The sequence below is a fragment of the Vicia villosa genome, linkage group LG6 (assembly GCF_029867415.1).
Source record: "Vicia villosa cultivar HV-30 ecotype Madison, WI linkage group LG6, Vvil1.0, whole genome shotgun sequence".
Classification (NCBI taxonomy): Eukaryota; Viridiplantae; Streptophyta; class Magnoliopsida; order Fabales; family Fabaceae; genus Vicia; species Vicia villosa.
In genome coordinates, this window is record NC_081185.1 from 105,915,250 (window position 1) to 105,935,580 (window position 20,331).

The following is a 20,331-nucleotide window of genomic DNA, read 5'->3' on the forward strand; positions in this document are numbered from 1 at the left end:
GCCAGGAGACTAAGGCATTACTTCTTGGCGCACACCGTGGTCGTGCGCACCGAACAACCCATAAAACAGCTCTTAGGTCACCCCGACATGGCCGGAAGAATGCTCCGCTGGTCCCTGGAACTCTCGGAATTTGACATAAAGTACGAGGGGAGGAAGGCGCTAAAAGCACAGGTCCTAGCAGACTTCGTAGCTGAGATGGCTTTCCCGGACACGACGACATGCAGCGCTCAGAAATGGACCCTGTACGTGGACGAAGCCTCCAGCCCGTCTGGAAGCGGAGCAGGCATAATCTTAGAAAACGGAGAAGGAACGCTAATAGAAGTATCTCTATCGTCTCCTTTCCAACCTCCAACAACCCAGCAGAATACGAAGCATTGCTCGCAGGGCTACGCCTTGCCGACGACTTGGATGCCGAGGAGATCGAAGTATTCACCAACTCTCAACTGGTAGCTTCGCACATCTCCGGAGAATACCAAGTCAAAAGCGACCATCTCGTCGGATACTTGAGCCTCGTGCGCGAAAATATGGCCCGGTTTAAGAGCACCATAGTAAAACATATCCCCAGGGAGCATAACGCCCGAGCGGATGTTCTATCGAAACTCGCCAGCACAAGGAAGAAAGGGGGCAATAAGTCCGTGATCCAGGAAATACTGCCCAGACCCAACACCGAACCCCCGAACGGGCTAACACTCGTCAGCGCGATCGGAGACGCGTCTTGCTGGATGACCCCCGTATACAACTATCTCACGAGCGACCCCAAGGAAGCCTCCACAATCAGGAGAAGAGCTTGCTCGTACGTCCTAGTCGAAGATCGGCTCTACCGACGAGGGTTCTCCATACCCCTCCTCAAATACGTCGAGGAGGGCACCATCCCGCACATACTCCGAGAAATACACGAAGGCATCAACTCCCAACACCTAGGGGGAAGATCCCTCGCTAGGAAATCGCTCCGAGCCGGGTACTATTGACCCACCATGCAGCACGACGCCAAAGAATACGTAAAGAAATGCGACAAGTGCCAACGCTTTGGGGACATGCACCTCGCACCCCCCAGCGAACTCAAGTTTTTGTCATCCCCCTGGCCGTTCGCGTGGTGGGGCATGGACCTCCTCGGTCCATTCGTGACTGGGAGCAATCAGAACAAATACCTCATAGTCGCAGTCGACTACTTCACCAAATGGATCGAAGCCGAACCATTGGCCAAAATCACGTCTCTGAACGTACTACATTTCTAAAAAAGAAACATCCTCGTCTGGTTCGAAATACCCTTGGCTATCATCACCGACAACGGCACCCAGTTTACCGACGGGCGCTTCCAGGAATTCGTGACAAAGTTAGAAACTAAGCAACACTTCGCGTCAGTCGAACACCCCCAGACGAACGGGCAAGCCGAGGCCGCTAACAGAGTAATTCTGAGGGGCATCAAAAGAAGACTGGACGAAATCAAAAAGGGGTGGGTCGAGGAGCTACACAGCATCCTCTGGGCCTACCGCACCACCCCCCATTCCACAACCGGGGAGACTCCCTTTCGACTTACTTATGGGACAAAAGCAGTGATCCCCGTCGAAGTGCATGTGCCCACTAGGCGCACCGAGGAACCCCTCGAAACAGAAGGCAACCTCGAGGTGATTAGAGAAGAGCTCGACCTGGTCGAAGAAATTCGAACGGAAGCCGCTATGCGCGAAGCTTCACTCAAACAAAAAATCACCCTAAGACACGACGCAAAGGTCATTAAACGAGAATTCGAGGTAGATAGCCTAGTGCTCAAAAGAAACCACAAGGACTCCCGGGACGGCAAACTGGACGCAAACTGGGAGGGCCCCTATCGCGTCCGAGCGAAGACCGAAAATGGGGCATATTACTTAGAGAACTAACAAGGAGAAGAACTCGCTCGACCTTGGAACGCCGAAAAACTCAAGCAATATTACATCTAAAACACAAGTGCGGCCCGGGTACACGCCGAGCACCTAAAGAAATGAGACAAAAAGACAGAAGTCCGCTCTCTTAATCGAGCAGACTCCTTGTCCTTCAGGGGGCACGAATACCGAGCACTCCCGTCGTAAACAAGTACCATGACGGCATAGCACCCCACTCGCGAGAGGACCGTTCACACCATGAGGCTGGAACTCAGCACAACGAGACCCGAGACTCACCCTCGCCAGGCACATGTCCCCGACAATCGACCACAGTTCCACACACTGGGCGATCGATACACTACAGTCGAGCAAATCTTCCAATTAAACAAAAACAAACATACACGGGAAAAGCACAACAACGATACTTTATTCATCATCCATGAGAATTAAAAATTACACATCAAATAAAAGAAAAACTCATTATTCTGCCCGACGGGCGAACTCCTCCGAACGGAGATACTGATACCAATCCTCGTCCCACTCAGTCTCAGAACCGTCAGCATTAACCACGAGTCTCACACCTGAAGATTGAGCCTGCACGTCCGAACCCCGGGCCTCCCGGCGATGAGAAGCAGATCCGGTTGAGACCTTTTTCTTCTCCTTCACCTCCTTCACTCCGCGGGAACATGAGGTTGAAGAAACTTTTCCTCCCTTAGCGCCACCCATTCCTGCGTAAAAATGAAGAAAGAAAGGCCCATAAGACCTCCTTTTATAGAAGAAGAAAGGGGATAGAAACGCTTGGAAAACGGAAAAAGTAATTAAAGGACAAAGACGTTGGAAACCAGCGTCACGCTGTCAAAGGAGTCAAAACGCATGCACACAGACTCCAAAAAACGGGCACGACAAACAATAACGTTGAAAACTAAGTACTTGCTAATTAAAACGGGCAAAAAGCCTGGAAATGTGCCCAACTGCGGCCATTAAGACCGAGCTGGTAATATACTTACAAAATCAAAACGGGGGGCATACCCGCCGGAATAACATTACAAAACAAAGGCTCACAGGCCAATCACTTAAACACAGAAAAACTACCATACACCTTCTTCCATCTGGACGTCCTCGGCCTCCTGAGTCATTGGCTCTTCCCCAAAGTTCGGAGAGACGATCTGATCCCCCTCCACACGGTGATATGGCCCGGTCCCCTCGGTCACCAATTCCACCCCAGGATTCTTCAACTTCAGCTGGGCCACAGTAGAATTGTAGGTGTCCTCGGCAGCAGCGACACAATCGCCCCCTAAGACTCTGATGTACTGGATCAGATCCGCCCGGGTCAAAAGAGCTCTCTCCTCCTCTGTATCATCCTCAGCAGGAGCCTGAGATTGACGAAGAGAAGCCTCCTTCACCGAGGAAGACATCATCGCTCTATACAGAGTCCGAGAGAGCAAAGTGTACTGACCCTGCACGTCCGCCAGAGCATCCTCCTTCGCACTCAGCCGAGCCTTCACGGTCGCCAGCTCCTCACCCTGCTCCTTCAGCATCTAGTCTCGCTCCGCCAGAGCAGACGTATTCACCTTAACATCCTCTTCGAGCAGCCTCGCCGCTTCCGCGGACAAGGGCGCCAAACGAGCATAAAGGGTAGCCAGCTCGAGAACCCGAACCACAGCTGAAGCATCCTGCACCAGAAGCCTTTGCCGAACAGAGGGCTCCAAACCTTCAATATGGAGAGACTCAGCACGAGGAATGGTCTGAGAGGGCCCTCCCTCGAAGAACCGGGGCTGGAGGAAGCATGAAGGGATGGTAAAGATATTGTCGGCCTCCTCCTGGGTCAGATCCATGGCTTCAACCCTCTGCCGCTTGTGACGAACCAGCGCATCCGGGTCCGGCTGCTGACAAAGAGGATAAGGAAGCACCGTGACCGGCCTCAGGGATTCACCCTGGTCAGAAGCCGGCAACGTGGAACCAACAGCAGCTAGGGAGGAAGAGGAAGCGCCCGAGCCTGCCTCCGGAGACCTCTGCACGGCAGCCAACCTAGGACCAGCACTCTTCTTGACAATCCCTTTGGTCTTGCTCGCCTGCCTGAGCATCCGATCACGACGCGCCCAATCCATTGACTCTGCAAAGAAAAATACACGAAAAACATGAGAATCAGCCCGTCATAAGATCACTACCAAAAACTACAACAAAAACAATAATGACAAGTTAGAACAACAAAACAAAGAAAAAGAGGAGAGGAGGGGCAGATACCCAGATAGGCAAATGCACCCTCATCAATCCCGCTGGCCAGGAGTTCCTTTATACTAATCACGCCCGGTTCCCTAACGATCTCCCCGTCTTCATCAACAACAGGCTTCCCCGAACGGTCCACCTTAGCAACCGTGGGAAGACCCTGCACGAAGTTCTGAAGGAGGGCATAATCCCCCTGAGCGTCCTCATCCAAATCCGAAAGTTTGGTGATATACTGGTCGGTACCATACTCGAAATGATCCTGAGACCAGAGAAAACTAAACTTGTGCCTCCGAGTAGTGACAGGCTCCCCAATATCGTTAAGCACCGGACGACCATGGATGTCTACGGTCGGGACCCGAGCGAAGACACTGTCACGGGCCTCCCGGGACTGAGGACGAATGAGGAAGAAACAGGGCTTATAGTCTTTCAAGGAATTCGAGTAAGACTTAAAAATCTTCTTAGACTGCTTCAAGGACACCCATCCGAAACGAACTTTCCCCACCGTGCGTTGCACACAGAATATGTAAAAGAACAAAGGAATTGTGCGCGGGTCAAAAACGAGTTAATTGCAAAATTGTAGTAACGACGGTAACGGTAACTCGAGTATCGTCTCTAAAGGATTCCTATTCTTATTAACCAAATGTAAAGTTGAATTTGGGGGGGGAGGTTGGTTCAGTTTCGGATTACAAAAAAAGTGCTTAAAATAAGTGATTCTAAAAATAAGCTGTTTTGAAAATAAGTGATTATTGTGCAAACGAATTCACTGCTTCAGAATTTGATCAATTGTCGCGCGCGGGTCAAAAACGAGTTAATTGCAAAATTGTAGTAACGACGGTAACGGTAACTCGAGTATCGTCTCTCAAGGATTCCTATTCTTATTAACCAAATGTAAAGTCGAATTTGGGTGGGGGGGTTGGTTCAGTTTCGGATTACACAAAAAGTGCTTAAAATAAGTGATTCTAAAAATAAGTTGTTTTGAAAATAAGTGATTATTGTGCAAACGAATTCACTGCTTCGGGTTCTACTTATCATCGATTGATACAACTAAGATCTCTATCCTATTTGAACACAATATCATTCAACAAGCGTGATCAACATCGTAAGATATATATTCCTATTGCCGGATTAAGCATACGGTTAAAGATATCACAATTCAACGGTTAAGCAGATTCGAATTGCGATCAAAAGTCAAGAACATATATTAATTCAAATTTAATCAACAATATTATAAGGAAATTGAATTAAGCAAACAATGATCATATAATATTATTGAAAGGAATAGAATTCTAATTGTAGTTATAACAATCTCAAAGTATTGAACCTGAATACAACAAATCCGTCCGGAAGGTTTAGTTCTCCATAGCCAATCGTACAAGCTTGATTTTTTTCGTGAATTGTGAATGTGAATAGTGTTTGTACGACTAGACCTAGACTCCCCAGCAGACAAAAGTAAAAATGGGTCATAATAACCCAACTGGGTCGAATTACAAGACCAGACCCACTACTTAACGACCCAAAAACTGAAAATAAAATAGTGCTGCAGCTTCAAACACAAATCTGGAAATTATAGGCTCCGAATCTGACTTCGACTCCAACAGGAAAGTCGTAGCTCTTTCTCTTAGCTTTCCGGCGATTGTTAGAACGCCTCAATCGGACTTCCGGAACTCCAGTTATGATTATTTCCGTGTAGACTGCTAAAACTGAAAAATAAAGTGCGAAAATTAAATAAAGCTAAAAATAAAATAAAATATAAAAACACATTAAAAGATAAAAATAATCAAAACAAACAAAGGAAATGCTTGAGTACAAACATGAATGGACGTGCATAAATATGCACTTATCAAATTCCCCCACACTTAAACTTTTGCACTCCGAGCAAAATGAACAACAAAACAAAGAAAGCACAAATACATCTTTAGTTACTCATCCTAGGCTACAACTCATCTTCGGTTAAGTTTGCATTGATAGGTACTAATATTGCACACTAAGGACATCGTAAGAACACTAACCACAGTTATGCAGACATAAGCCTCCTAAATACACAAACCAATTCAAATCATATTATTATACAATAGCCTAACTTACTCATCCTTTTTGCTCTTTTTCATTCAGGCGCAATCACATTAAGCCCGTTATCTCCACACACTTATAGCAGGATGACTGGTTAGTGACTCTGATCCTTTTCTGCACGGGGTTCTGGTACTTACGTGGCATAACCCTTTGTTTACTCAGTTGTAGTTGCGGGGGATCAGACCGTAATCCTCCCTACCAAGTTCAGCACCAAAAACCGCTGAACCAACTAACAAAGAGTTTTGAAATCTTTTTTTTGAAGGTTCCACAACTGTTGGGTTAAGTGACCGGGTGAGGGTCACCAAACTTAGAAGGTGCATTACCTTTTTCTTTTCTCTTTTTTTTTTTCTTTTCGGAACATTCACTTATATTCATCGGCTTCCCTGCGTAAAGTGTGTGAGAGATGGTGTCGACTGCTGAAATAAACTACTCAAGAGCTGTCAGAGAATGAGAATTTAAGGCTAAAACATAATAAAAAATTGAAATCAATTTTCATATGTAGGAGACTTACGGTGTTAAAATGATACCGATCTTGTGAATTTTTCCTAAGTCTCCGCAAACTCGACTCAAATCAGTCTATAGCCTAAAACTTTCAAAACGATGCATATTTATTTATTTTTTAAACTGAAAACAAAACAAGAAAACAAAAGAAAATAAAACAAAGAATTCCCTCCCTCACACTTAAAACAAGCATTGTTCTCAATAAAAAGAACTCAAATATAAAGTAAGAGTGAGAGAAAGGAAAGAACACACCCGAGTATTCAAGGAGGGTAGGTGATTGCATAAACAGCCTTTGCTAGTGAAGGCTCTTCTACAATCTCTCCTTCCAAAACATAGTTCTCACGGATAAGCTTCGGGTAATGCTCATTATCCTTAAAAAGTGGTTTAGCTCCTCCGCCTTTTATTCCAGGATCAAAGAATGTTCTTCTAAAATTAAAAGTGTCAAATGGGCACGTTGTTGCACCCCAAAATTTGCCCATTTATTTATACCCAATTGGCTTTCATATCACATTCATGTACATACCTCATATAGGTCATTCATCTAATACATTCATCCATATCACAGTTACTGCTCAAGAAAATTGACAAAAAGAGGCTGAGGTTGGGGAAATTCTTGATTAAGAAGAATCAGATCTGAGGTCTTATTGAAGAGGATCATTTCCATCGGCATACTCCTAAAATCAGGGTTTCATTCTCTCCGAGTCAAAGCTCTGGTTAAAAGATACAAATTTCAGGCTCATCAGGGTTTTCAAATTGAGGTTTTGACCAAAGTCAACCCTGTTGACTTTTTGGTCAAAATTTAATCAGGAGATGATTTTGAGTACGAAATATGGTTGCCCTGAAGAAATATTCATTGGAGCTTCTTTGGTTGAAAATCGATTGAGAATTAGATCGGAAATGAATTAATCGGGAAATTCACCTGGAATCAGGAAAATCAGAAAATATTGACTTTTTGGTCAAAATCAAGGTCAACTGTCAGATATTGACTCGTGGTGGAAAATCGGTCAAAGAAAGCCAATGGAATAAAATAAAATCAAAAATTTCCAAAAAGTTGCCAAATATGGAAAGTAGTTGAAATGGGAAATGGCCATAAATGGAAAGTTCCATACTTAGAGGAATTTTGGAAAGGTTTGAAAATAGTTGACCAGCTCACTTCAGGTCCAATTTACACGTGTTTTTAGGTCCCAATTCAAAACAAGCTCAACACAAGAATTGCTCCTCTCATGGAATAGAACAAAAGTCTAGTTGGGAGTTTTCTAAGTGGAAGCATGGATAAGAAGTTATGAAAGTGCAAAGTTGGAAGATTCTCACTGGATCAAGTCAAGCTGCCAAGAAAGTCTTCACGCTAACGCAAGCATTTGCTCAAACCTGTGGTGGGTTACTTTCAAGTTCAAATTTTAAGAGCTATAGGTGCATTTTCAATACAAATTAGACATCAAGCTCTTGTATCCCATGATTTCTATCTAATGAGACAAGTACCATGAATTTCGGTTGTGTAATGAGCAAATTACAAGACTCCAAAGTCATGTCCTCGCAAAGTCTAAAGTGCACATCTGGCTGGGCACAAAGATCACAGGCACGCGAGGCATTTGGTCGAACAGGTGGTGGGCCAATTTGAATTCAATTTTTAAGGATATACAAGCATCTTGTGAAGTTTATTTCTATTGTACCATCAACATCTCCATGCCCTCTTTCGTATGAGAAAAGAATCACACCATTTAGTTACTTATTTATCAAGATACGAAGTTGTGAAGTGAGTTGTTTGCTATTTGCAATATGACCAAACTCTAGCAGCAGGTCACGCGCGCGGGACATTCAAATGCCATCACTACGTATCACATACAGCCATGCATGATCCTGAATAAAGCTTGCCATGCATATGCACTACCCCTTGGCTTGTTAAGATGGAGAGTGGAAAAGGAATGCTACAATACAACATACACACCATAACCTCCATGAACACTCACCCTATAAATACAAACAGATCCTCCATTCATCTAGATCACACACGCTCCATACAACACATCTTCATTTTTTCAGTTTTCACATTCTTCCGATCCACTCTCTCTCTCTCTCTCTCTCCCTCTCTCTCTCTCTTCATTCATCTCCAAAAGTTTGTTACGTTTTGTAACAAACTCATCCTCCATTAATCTTCATCTCCTTCATCATCATTCCACCACCATCAACTTTCTCTCTCCACCACAACAAACTCCAACCACCACTACTCCACCATCAACCATCACCACCTTCATCAGGCTGCAACCTCCATCTTCATCTCTCTCTCTCTCTCTCACCATAACTGTCACTGCAACCACCACTACACACGTTCATCATCTCATTCTTCAGCCTCACCGCAATCATCTTCAAGCCTCTGGTTTTTGGTTTCTTCATTCATCAATCTTCGATTCATCTTCAACATCATCATCACCACCATTACCAACCTTGACCAAGCTTCAATTCTCGCCGTCTATCGTCGGACACCGTCACCACCATGGCATTGACTTCATCTCCGACCTTGTGAAGCGAGATCTTCTCTTCTCAAGTTACAAGAGCCTCCACAAATCTGTGAATTCATTGCTCAGAGATCTATACTCTTTCCAAAGCTTCCCATCGTCATCCTCAGAATTATAAGAAGCTGGTGGAGTTTTCTTTACAGCTTGACTAAAAATTCGTCAACAAGTAAGTTTTTAGATCTTTCTTAGCATCATAGTGATAACATGTAGGACATGTTTAAGCATTCAATCTTGCCTTTTTCTTCTTCGTGTTCGATCTCTTTGATTCTTGAGTACGACTTACTGTGTATGGAATGCTTGTGGCTCATATGTTTAGATGAAGTATTGAGGATCCATGGATGTGTATGAGTGTGATTATATGTTTAGCATGAGTTTTGGTGAGGTTTTGTATGTTAGGGTTTCGGAATTTAGTTTCAATCAGTAGGTTAGAAGGCTCTAATGAAAAAACGAAGGGTGGAGTCGTGCTCAGAGCAAAAAACCGAGTCGAGTGGTGGCTGTGACGTTAATTTCTGGGCGAGTTGAAGGTCTCCGGCGTGGTGAAGCCGCCGGAGAAGATGATCGGTTTGTTAACGGTCCGGCGAGGGCTTCACGTTTTTTTCTTCATACAGGGAATACGTGTCGCTATCTTATTTGCTCCCATTCCCATACTCTTGGCTTTTTGTCTTTTAGCATATGATTGGCAGGGACTTGTTATCACGTGATTGGCCAATGCTTTTCTTGTCTTATCTCACTTAAAATCCACTATGCCCGGTTGATAGAGTTTTGAATAATACATGTCACGTTTTTTTCTTAATCTTACCATATGAAATAAAAATGCTAACAAAAAATGGCAGGTGATATAAAGGATATTGGGCCATGAATGTGATTGATGGTTGGGCCTGAGGGCATTTTTTATCATACTCCTCTTTTGCTGATGCTGCATACATGTTTATTGGTTTGGGCCTGATATTGTTGATTTCCACACCCTCTGGAATTAGGCCCATTGCGCCTCTAGCATAAATTTCAGTTAACTGTTGATTGCTAATTCACCCCCCTTAGATAGAATTTTATTTTGTTTCAAATTGTTTTTTTTATATTTTTGTTTGTTAATTCTTTTTACTCAAAGAAAAATGATAGAAATTGTTTTCTAGCCATTTAGAATTTTAGGTTTGAATATTTGTTTTGTTTGGATTTTAATTGTTGGATTTCTTTGAATGGTGATTGGTTATAATAATAAAAATTCATAGTTTTTTTTGGTTTTAATTCTAAAAATAGTTCTAAACATAATAAAAAATAGCATTGTGCTTGTGAATATTTTCATGGTTACTCTAAATTTTAATTCTTTCTTTTTGTGAATATTTTTCATACTTTGTGAAATACCAAAAACGCTCTTAGTTGTTAAAGTTGACTTTGGTCAACTTAAACAACTCTCTCTTAGTTAATCCCCTTTAGATTTCTTAAATAGGAATTAGAATGACTATTAGATTAGAAAATAGGTTAGTCCCCTTTTTTCATTCTTTTTCTTTTACAACATTAAAACACTTAATAAATACTTGAAATAAATTCCCTCTAAAAAATACAAAGAAAACACTTAAAACATTAATAATCAAAGTGAAAATTCTTAAAAAGGGAATGGAAGCTTGAACATCCCTTGCTTAAGGGAATGTTCGAGTGCTTGGATCTCCTTTGCTTAAGGGTACCATTCAGGCGTAAGTTCCCAACTTCTAAAAAACACAAACCAAAGAGTAACTCGAGTTTCCCTTGCTTAAGGGATTTCCTCGAAACGCTCAAACTCTCTTCTATCTCTCGCTCTCGTGGCATTCTTAAGAACATGTTGAATCCATTCCATAATTAGGCGTATAAGTCTCCAAAGGTCGAGCATCGTGGAGTGCAACTTTAACCTCTGTTCAACTAAAAAACACAAAAACATAGAAAATCTTGAGCCGAACTACGGTCGCTCTGATTCCTGAAAAGGATACGTAGGCATTGGGTCGCGGGGCCTAAGCGAGCACACTTGTAAATAATTCCTTCTTTTCCCCGTACTTATTTTGCATTCATTTGCATTCAGGTTTAGACATAGATACACCCTTTAGATAGAAACAAACATAGGTGGATACCATCGAGTACGATGGGCGTGAGGGGTGCTAACACCTTCCCCTTGCGTAACCGACTCCCGTACCTAGATTCTCTGGTCGCAAGACCTTGTTCTTATTCTGAGTTAGGTTTCCTGGTATTCCTTTCCCTTATGGGATAAATATATTAGTGGCGACTCTGATCCATTTTTCGCGGTAGCGACAGCTGGCGACTCTGCTGGGGATGTTGATAGACCTGTGCTGGTCCATTCTTGGCGAGTCGATCCTAGCTTTTGTTTGTTTTATTTTATTGGGTGTTTATTTGTGTTTTATGTCTATATATTGTATATATGTTTGCATGTTTATTTTCTGCTTGCATATCATGTTTATTTCTGCTTGCACATCATGCATCTGGACTATATTATGGGTCCCCATGGGGGCCACATATTTTTCTGCTTTGTTTTGCAGGTGGGGGGTTTTTGTGAGGTAAAAGGCCCACTACCCAGGCCAGTGACATATAGGATTAGCGTGGATGCTCATGTTGACTCCCGTGGCTCTTGCTACGATCGAGCTTGACATGGGGTACCACAACTGGGCGAGGTTCTTTCATGGAACACTGTGTCTGGCACGCTTGTTGCCTCAAACACTTTGTACCCCATGGGAATTGTAGACCCTAGTGACCATTAGGGACCACCTGTCCATGTCTAGAATACATACCCGTGAGATTTGGATGGGACAGGATACTAGCCTTCATCATACCCGGATTTCTATATTGCAATCTGAAGCCGAAATTTTGAACCTGCATCATTCAGATATCCAGATTTGCGAGACGTTCAGTCTCACCACTTTGCATTGCATAACATCATTACTTTATCCACTTCATTTGTGGGGGATCCTAAAGTCTGATTCTAAAAAAAAAAGGAAAAGAAAGAGGAAATGAAAAAGGTAGAAAAACAGAAAAGATGGAAAAGAAAAAAAAAAGATACTATATGCAAAAAAAAAGGAGAGAATAAAAGAGAAACAAAAAGTGTGAAAAGACTTTAGGATTCTCCATAAATAAAACATGCATTCATAATATCATGCATTTCATGGTTCTCTCAGAAGCTTATGGGGGCCCTTTTTCTCAAATTCTGACTTCAACAACAAAATCTGACTTCTCACCGCTACGTGCTCAAAAGTTAATGATGGAACAACTCTGTGAGGTTTTGGCTAAGATGAGAACAAAAATGGGGACTGACGTGAATCAGTATATGGAGGTTATTCAAGCCTTTTCTCTTTGACAAGAAGAATTGAGACAAGTTCCTTAGAGGCCAAATAACAATGTTAATCTCACCAAGTACCGTTGGGGGTCCTATTACTGCTAAGGAGGGAACCCAGCATGAGAATAATTTGGGAATTAAAGTCTTCAAGTTTCCGATCACTGAAACAACAAAAATATTCTACCTCTTGAAGACGAGGTTGAAAGCTAAAAAAAAGAGATTGTGACTCAGTTGATTTAGACGTTGTTGGTCGGTGCCTAGCGCTCGATGTCAAGAACTGTAAGGGTTACTTATGCTCATTCTGGATGGTTTGGACGCGCAAGTCAAAGTGATGATCTTCTCTTGTACATATGTGGAAGTTGCGTGGGGCTCCCGATCGAGGGATAAGCAAGACATTGTCTATCTTGAGCATTGCACGATTCGCATGCTCGAATCCCTTAAAGCACTAAAAATCGTGTGCAACTTTGTCAGAATCTTTTGCCATGTGATAATAAAGAGTATTTTGCAGAGGCATTTCTCATTCTCAGTCTGTTGCTTCATATCGTGTGTCATCTCTTCTCGGAATTTTCTTCTCAATGGCTTTTGCTCGTCAATAAAGAAAGAGAGATTATGAGAAATAAATTGATGTAATTCTAATGCCTTGTGCCCAATTACTTCCCTGCTGGTTAGAATCTCAGTTGGTTAAGATTTGTGTTGTGGGTCTTCCTCACCACATATAGCTCTCTTGAGTTCGATGATAATGCAATATTCTTTCAGTCATGATGGTGATTACTGTTCTAGCATCTATATTTGGGGCTCCCGACCGAGGGATAAGCAAGACATTGTCTATCTTGAGTATTGCATCATTTGCATTGCTCGAATCCCTAAAGTAAAAATAAAAATAAAAATGCACCACTCTTGTTGGAATATTCTTCTGGGAAGTAATCTAATGTGTGTGGAAGGAACATATGATAATGTTAAGTGGCTACCATGTTGGGGCACCTAGCCATTCAATTGAAGGTGGTAGGACATTCAAAGGCACAATTCAAGTCCTCGTTGATTTCAGAATAACCACATCCACTCAAGAGGTTTTATGCACCAATTGAAGTCTCGATGGGGTATCAAAACTGCAAAAGGCATTCGAGAGTAATAAGTCCATACAGAGTCAAGTCTCCTCAACAAGAGCATTCATTTAGTTCTCTATTGCATTCTCATTTGTAACATTTCATTGTTTGTTTAAGCATTGCTAGCATGTAAAAATTTGTTAATTTTCAAATGAAAATCATAATACATGGTTTATGTTTGTCTTGAAGTAACCCTTTCGTTTTCACTCAAAAAAATGTTTTTGGCATTACGATACCAACTTTACTTATCGCTTGCTTAGGCAACAAGCGGAGGGAGAATGATGATGAAAAAATGAAAAAAATCCCTAATTGTGTGTTCTTGAATAAAACCCTGCTGATGATGTACAGGCATTGTTTCAAATCCCCAAACACCGGAGATATAAGGGAGATAGACCCTCGTTGACCCCTTTGAGCCTTGAAGTAGGAGTTTCTTTTCTGATCAGAAAAAACCCTTATTTTTAACCCTGGGGCAGGGTAGTGTTCATTTAACTTGATCAAGTGTTCAAAACTCACCAAATGATATACATCTAAGGATACAACAATGGTTATCCTTCAAAAGGTTGAGGAAAGTCAAAACCGCGATGGTTATCCTTCACCTACCAAGAGGCAAAAGGTGACGATACCACAATGGTAATCCTTCATCAATCATGGAATGAGGCAGTCGTAATCACTTCCAACGAATCAAAGACAATGCGAGGTCACACGACTTGTTCAGAAGAAAAAAAAAAGGGGAAAGGAAAAAAGAAAGCAAAGAAAAAATGATTAAAAAATGAAAAGAAAAGAATATAGAAATAAAAAGAAAAATGATGATGAAATAAAGCGAGAACAAAGTCGTGTGATAATGAATCAAAAGAATAAAAGGTGAGCGACTACCATGTCTGAAAAACCTCATTGATTCCTCAACCGTTTCAAAATTCCTTGTGAGGGATGAACACTCATGTTTGGGTCAACTGAACCTAGGAGTGGAGAACATCACGAAGGGGGTGGGCACCAAATAAGGTTGAGCCTAAAAATCCTTTGTTTTTGTAAACCCTGAACCTGGCCAAGTTACAGCCCTCAAAAGTCCTAATTGAAGTAGGGTTTATTTTCGAAAATGCACTCTGATGAGATAGCGTTTAACTGACTCCCAATGAAGCGTAACACATATCTATGTTGGTATCGTATGCTCGCTTTATCTTTCATTCACAAGAGGTGGCCACCTCATTTCATAAAAAGTTTGTTTAAACTTCAAGACTAGCATAGGCTTTGCATTAGAATTGTCATTCTTAGAATTAACATTCTGTTGCATACAAAACATTTGCTTAAACATCAAGGAAGTTTCCATGATGAGAATCCATGAAGAGCTTGATCACGTCAAAGTAAAAGAGACTTGAAAATTCGTAGAGTAAAAAGAAATCATTTCAGAGACTAATATCAAGGGGCATGTTGCCTGAAGACTCCATTGAGCATAATCAGTTGATACCTTCTTTGATTGGTTACCCTGAGGGGAGAAGTCTGAATACTCTATTGAGCGTGAGCAGTGAATGCTCTCTTTGATTGATTACCCTAAAGGTTTTGAATACTCTATTGAGTGTGGTAAAGTTACTTCCACGATTTGTGGGATCTTAAGGGAAGTAAAACTCGAGGATTCTGATAAGATGTACATAGTCAGGGGCAATCACGACGAGGAATCTCTCTCGTGAGTTCATCCCATCTGGGGCAAGCAAATCAAGGTTTGACATCTCAAATTAGACCAATCAGGGTCAATCAAGTCGAGGAATCTCTCTCTTGATTTCAATCAATCTGAATTAGTGACGTCGAGGAATCTCTCAAGCTCACTCAATCTGGGGCAGTTGCGTCGAGATTTGACAATTCTCTCGAAGATCTGTTGACCATGAAGGACTATTTCAAACGCTTGAATATGCTGGGGTAGAGTTACCTCAAGTAAGCCTGGTGTAAGGATCCTTTCAAGGAAAATGTCTTTGTTAAATCAGATATCTTCACAAGTCAGGCAGCCTGGGGCATACTCTTTTGGTTTGTATTGAAGGAACCATCATTCACTTGTAAAATGCAGTTGACCATCACGAAGTTGATAAGTATCATAATGCTTTTCCCCAACAAGTTACTCTCTCCCCAAGCATAGGAGTTTATTTCTCCTGATATTTGGTTCCATTCCTTAAGCATAGGAGTTTATTTTAGAAAAGCCACTCCCAAGTATAGGAGTTTATTTCTCCTAAGAGTTTGTTCTATTCCCCAAGTATAGGAGTGTATTTCTCCTCGGATTTGCTCCAATCCTCACAACAAGAGTTCCTCATCATGGTTCTCATCCCCAACATGGTAAATTAAGGGAATCTCCTCAGGCTGAAAATTCTCCAAGCAATGGCACATGGTGAGAAGTCAGAAGTCATTCTTCAAGTCAACAATCAGAAGTATATCCTGCAAACTAAAGTACAATATCTATTGGCACCCCCACAGAGTTCTTAACACTAAGGGGAATCTCCCTGGTGTTTACCTCTCCCGAGGTCAGAGACGAAGCTCGGTCGACAAGTTAGCGAAATATTCTCTAAAGGGCCCTCGTTACCTTTGCATATAGTAATCATTGCATTCACATTGCATCTACAAAAACGCGTAGCATTTTCATGAATATGGAGCATTACGCCATGAAAAAAAATCTAACATGCATAAGCCAAGTTTGTTTGTGCTCCAAAGGCACAAAGTAACATATCCCCAGAAGAAGTCTCACCTTCTCCCTCCAGTGTGGATTGGATACAAAGTCATTCTTCATTAAGATCATTATCTCTTTGGTTATTTCCCGTTTGCTGAGTTCAATCGTTTGGATAACCCATACTTGGTGTGTGGCAATTCGAATGATTGTCACTCTTGTAGAATTATACCCCGCCTTTTGGCCTGAGGGAATCATGTAGTTCTTATGTTCCGTAAATAATCAATACCTCCTTCAAAGTCCAGTGTTTACTGGCATCATCTAATAGAGTCTGGTCGTTACCAGTCCTCTCTTTGTGTTCACTTTTTGCGAGTCCCCTTACTGCTTTTTGCATAAGGGATGTCTCTTGCTTCTTGCAAGTTTGCCTTGGTTATTTTCCCGTATGCTGCGTGCAGATTAGAGTGAGAATGAGGGTGGGCATTCAACCCATCTCATTTTTCAATCATTTGGGTAATCATACTTGGTGTGTGGCAACTCGAATGAATGCCACTCTTGAAGAGTACACCCCGCCTTATGGCCTGAGGGATCCATGTAATTCTTATACTTCGCAAGCATCAACATCTTCGTGAATGTTCAGTGGTTACTGTCATCCACGTGTCGAGTCTAGTCGTTACTAGTCTTGTTTTGGTTATTTTCCCGCATGCCGCGTGCATAATAGAGTGCGAATGAGGGTGGGCATTCAACCCATCTCATTTTTCAATCATTTGAAATCCATACTTGGTGTGTGGCAATTCGAATGATTGCCACTTTTGAAGAGTTATACCCCGCCTATTGGCCTGTGGGATTCATGTAATTCTTATGCTTCGCAAGCATCAATATCTTCTTGAAAGCCCAGTATTTACTGGCATCCCCTGATTGATTCTAGTTGTCACTAGCCTGCCTTTCAGTCAAGCCCAATGGTTATTGGCATCGCCTTCAAAGCCCAATGTTTATTGGCATCGCCTTCAAATTCAGTTTTATTAACATCCCCATAAGATTCTAGTCGTTACTAGTCTTCTTCAGTCAAGTCCAATGATTATTGGCATACCTTTTCAGATCTAGAGTCACGCTACGGTTGTGTCTCTTTTTCAAAGTCTAACTAAGGTTAGCAAATAGGATCGGTTTCCCCTTCGGCTGGTTACATCCATTATCGAGTCACCCTTCGGCTGTGTCTCTCTTTGAAGTCTAACTGAGGTTAGCAAATAGGATCGGTTTCCCCTTCGGCTGGTTACATCCTTTATCGAGTCACCCTTCGGCTATGTCTCTCTTTGAAGTCTAACTGAGGTTAGCAAATAAGATTGGTTTCCCCTTCGGCTGGTTACATCCTTTATCGAGTCACCCTTCGGCTATGTCTCTCTTTGAAGTCTAACTGAGGTTAGTAAATAGGATCGGTTTCCCCTTCGGCTGGTTACATCCTTTATCGAGTCACCCTTCGGCTGTGTCTCTTTTTGAAGTCTAACTGAGGTTAGCAAAATAGGATCTGTTTCCCCTTTGGCTGGTTACATCCTTTATCGAGTCACCCTTCGGCTGTGTCTCTTTTTGAAGTCTAACTGAGGTTAACAAAATAGGATCGGTTTCCCCTTCGGCTGGTTACATCCTTTATCTAGTCGCCCTTCGGCGGTGTCTCTCTTTGAAGTCTAACTGAGGTTAGCAACCTGTTTAAGGTCCACCTTCGGCTGGTATCCTTTGATAATACTCATCACTATTTGTTGTACCACAGAATGCAAATTTTGATGGTACTTCCGGGTATTCAATCCACTCGCACCTCAAATGTCCAGAACTTGTGTCGTTCGTACATTCGGGTTCAAGAAGATTGAATAGGGGCAGCTGTTGCACCCCAAAATTTTCCCATTTATTTATACCCAATTGGCTTTCATATCACATTCATGTACATACCTCATATAGGTCATTCATCTAATACATTCATCCATATCACAGTTACTGCTCAAGAAAATTGACAAAAAGAGGCTGAGGTTGGGGAAATTCTTGATTAAGAAGAATCAGATCTGAGGTCTTATTGAAGAGGATCATTTCCATTGGCATACTCCTAAAATCAGGGTTTCATTCTCTCCGAGTCAAAGCTCTGGTTAAAAGATACAAATTTCAGGCTCATCAGGGTTTTCAAATTGAGGTTTTGACCAAAGTCAACCCTGTTGACTTTTTGGTCAAAATTTAATCAGGAGATGATTTTGAGTACGAAATATGGTTGCCCTGAAGAAATATTCATTGGAGCTTCTTTGGTTGAAAATCGATTGAGAATTAGATCGGAAATGAATTAATCGGGAAATTCACCTGGAATCAGGAAAATCAGAAAATATTGACTTTTTGGTCAAAATCAAGGTCAACTGTCAGATATTGACTCGTGGTGGAAAATCGGTCAAAGAAAGCCAATGGAATAAAATAAAATCAAGAATTTCCAAAAAGTTGCCACATATGGAAAGTAGTTGAAATGGGAAATGGCCATAAATGGAAAGTTCCATACTTAGAGGAATTTTGGAAAGGTTTGAAAATAGTTGACCAGCTCACTTCAGGTCCAGTTTACACGTGTTTTTAGGTCCCAATTCAAAACAAGCTCAACACAAGAATTGCTCCTCTCATGGAATAGAACAAAAGTCTAGTTGGGAGTTTTCTAAGTGGAAGCATGGATAAGAAGTTATGAAAGTGCAAAGTTGGAAGATTCTCACTGGATCAAGTCAAGCTGCCAAGCAAGTCTTCACGCTAACGCAAGCATTTGCTCAAACCTGTGGTGGGTTACTTTCAAGTTCAAATTTTAAGAGCTATAGGTGCATTTTCAATACAAATTAGACATCAAGCTCTTGTATCCCATGATTTCTATCTAATGAGACAAGTACCATGAATTTCGGTTGTGTAATGAGCAAATTACAAGACTCCAAAGTCATGTCCTCGCAAAGTCTAAAGTGCACATCTGGCTGGGCACAAAGATCACAGGCACGCGAGGCATTTGGTCGAACAGGTGGTGGGCCAATTTGAATTCAATTTTTAAGGATATACAAGCATCTTGTGAAGTTTATTTCTATTGTACCATCAACATCTCCATGCCCTCTTTCGTATGAGAAAAGAATCACACCATTTAGTTACTTATTTATCAAGATACGAAGTTGTGAAGTGAGTTGTTTGCTATTTGCAATATGACCAAACTCTAGCAGCAGGTCACGCGCGCGGGACATTCAAATGCCATCACTACGTATCACATACAGCCATGCATGATCCTGAATAAAGCTTGCCATGCATATGCACTACCCCTTGGCTTGTTAAGATGGAGAGTGGAAAAGGAATGCTACAATACAACATACACACCATAACCTCCATGAACACTCACCCTATAAATACAAACAGATCCTCCATTCATCTAGATCACACACGCTCCATACAACACATCTTCATTTTTTCAGTTTTCACATTCTTCCGATCCACTCTCTCTCTCTCTCTCTCCCTCTCTCTCTCTCTTCATTCATCTCCAAAAGTTTGTTACGTTTTGTAACAAACTCATCCTCCATTAATCTTCATCTCCTTCATCATCATTCCACCACCATCAACTTTCTCTCTCCACCACAACAAACTCCAACCACCACTACTCCACCATCAACCATCACCACCTTCATCAGGCTGCAACCTCCATCTTCATCTCTCTCTCTCTCTCACCATAACTGTCACTGCAACCACCACTACACACGTTCATCATCTCATTCTTCAGCCTCACTGCAATCATCTTCAAGCCTCTGGTTTTTGGTTTCTTCATTCATCAATCTTCGATTCATCTTCAACATCATCATCACCACCATTACCAACCTTGACCAAGCTTCAATTCTCGCCGTCTATCGTCGGACACCGTCACCACCATGGCATTGACTTCATCTCCGACCTTGTGAAGCGAGATCTTCTCTTCTCAAGTTACAAGAGCCTCCACAAATCTGTGAATTCATTGCTCAGAGATCTATACTCTTTCCAAAGCTTCCCATCGTCATCCTCAGAATTATAAGAAGATGGTGGAGTTTTCTTTACAGCTTGACTAAAAATTCGTCAACAAGTAAGTTTTTAGATCTTTCTTAGC

General features: G+C 42.0%; 1 protein-coding gene across 1 annotated transcript; it reads right to left on the reverse strand.

The window, feature by feature from the left end:
* Positions 1-2,944: 2,944 nt before the first annotated feature.
* LOC131614286 (uncharacterized) lies at positions 2,945-3,394 on the reverse strand. The gene has a single exon (XM_058885896.1). It carries the CDS (start codon positions 3,392-3,394, stop codon positions 2,945-2,947), a length of 450 nt encoding a protein of 149 aa, XP_058741879.1.
* Positions 3,395-20,331: the final 16,937 nt, after the last annotated feature.

Bases quoted from the DNA above. Each gene is read 5' to 3' on its own strand.
- LOC131614286 (XM_058885896.1), bottom strand. From the start codon at position 3,394: ATGCTGAAGGAGCAGGGTGAGGAGCTGGCGACCGTGAAGGCTCGGCTG.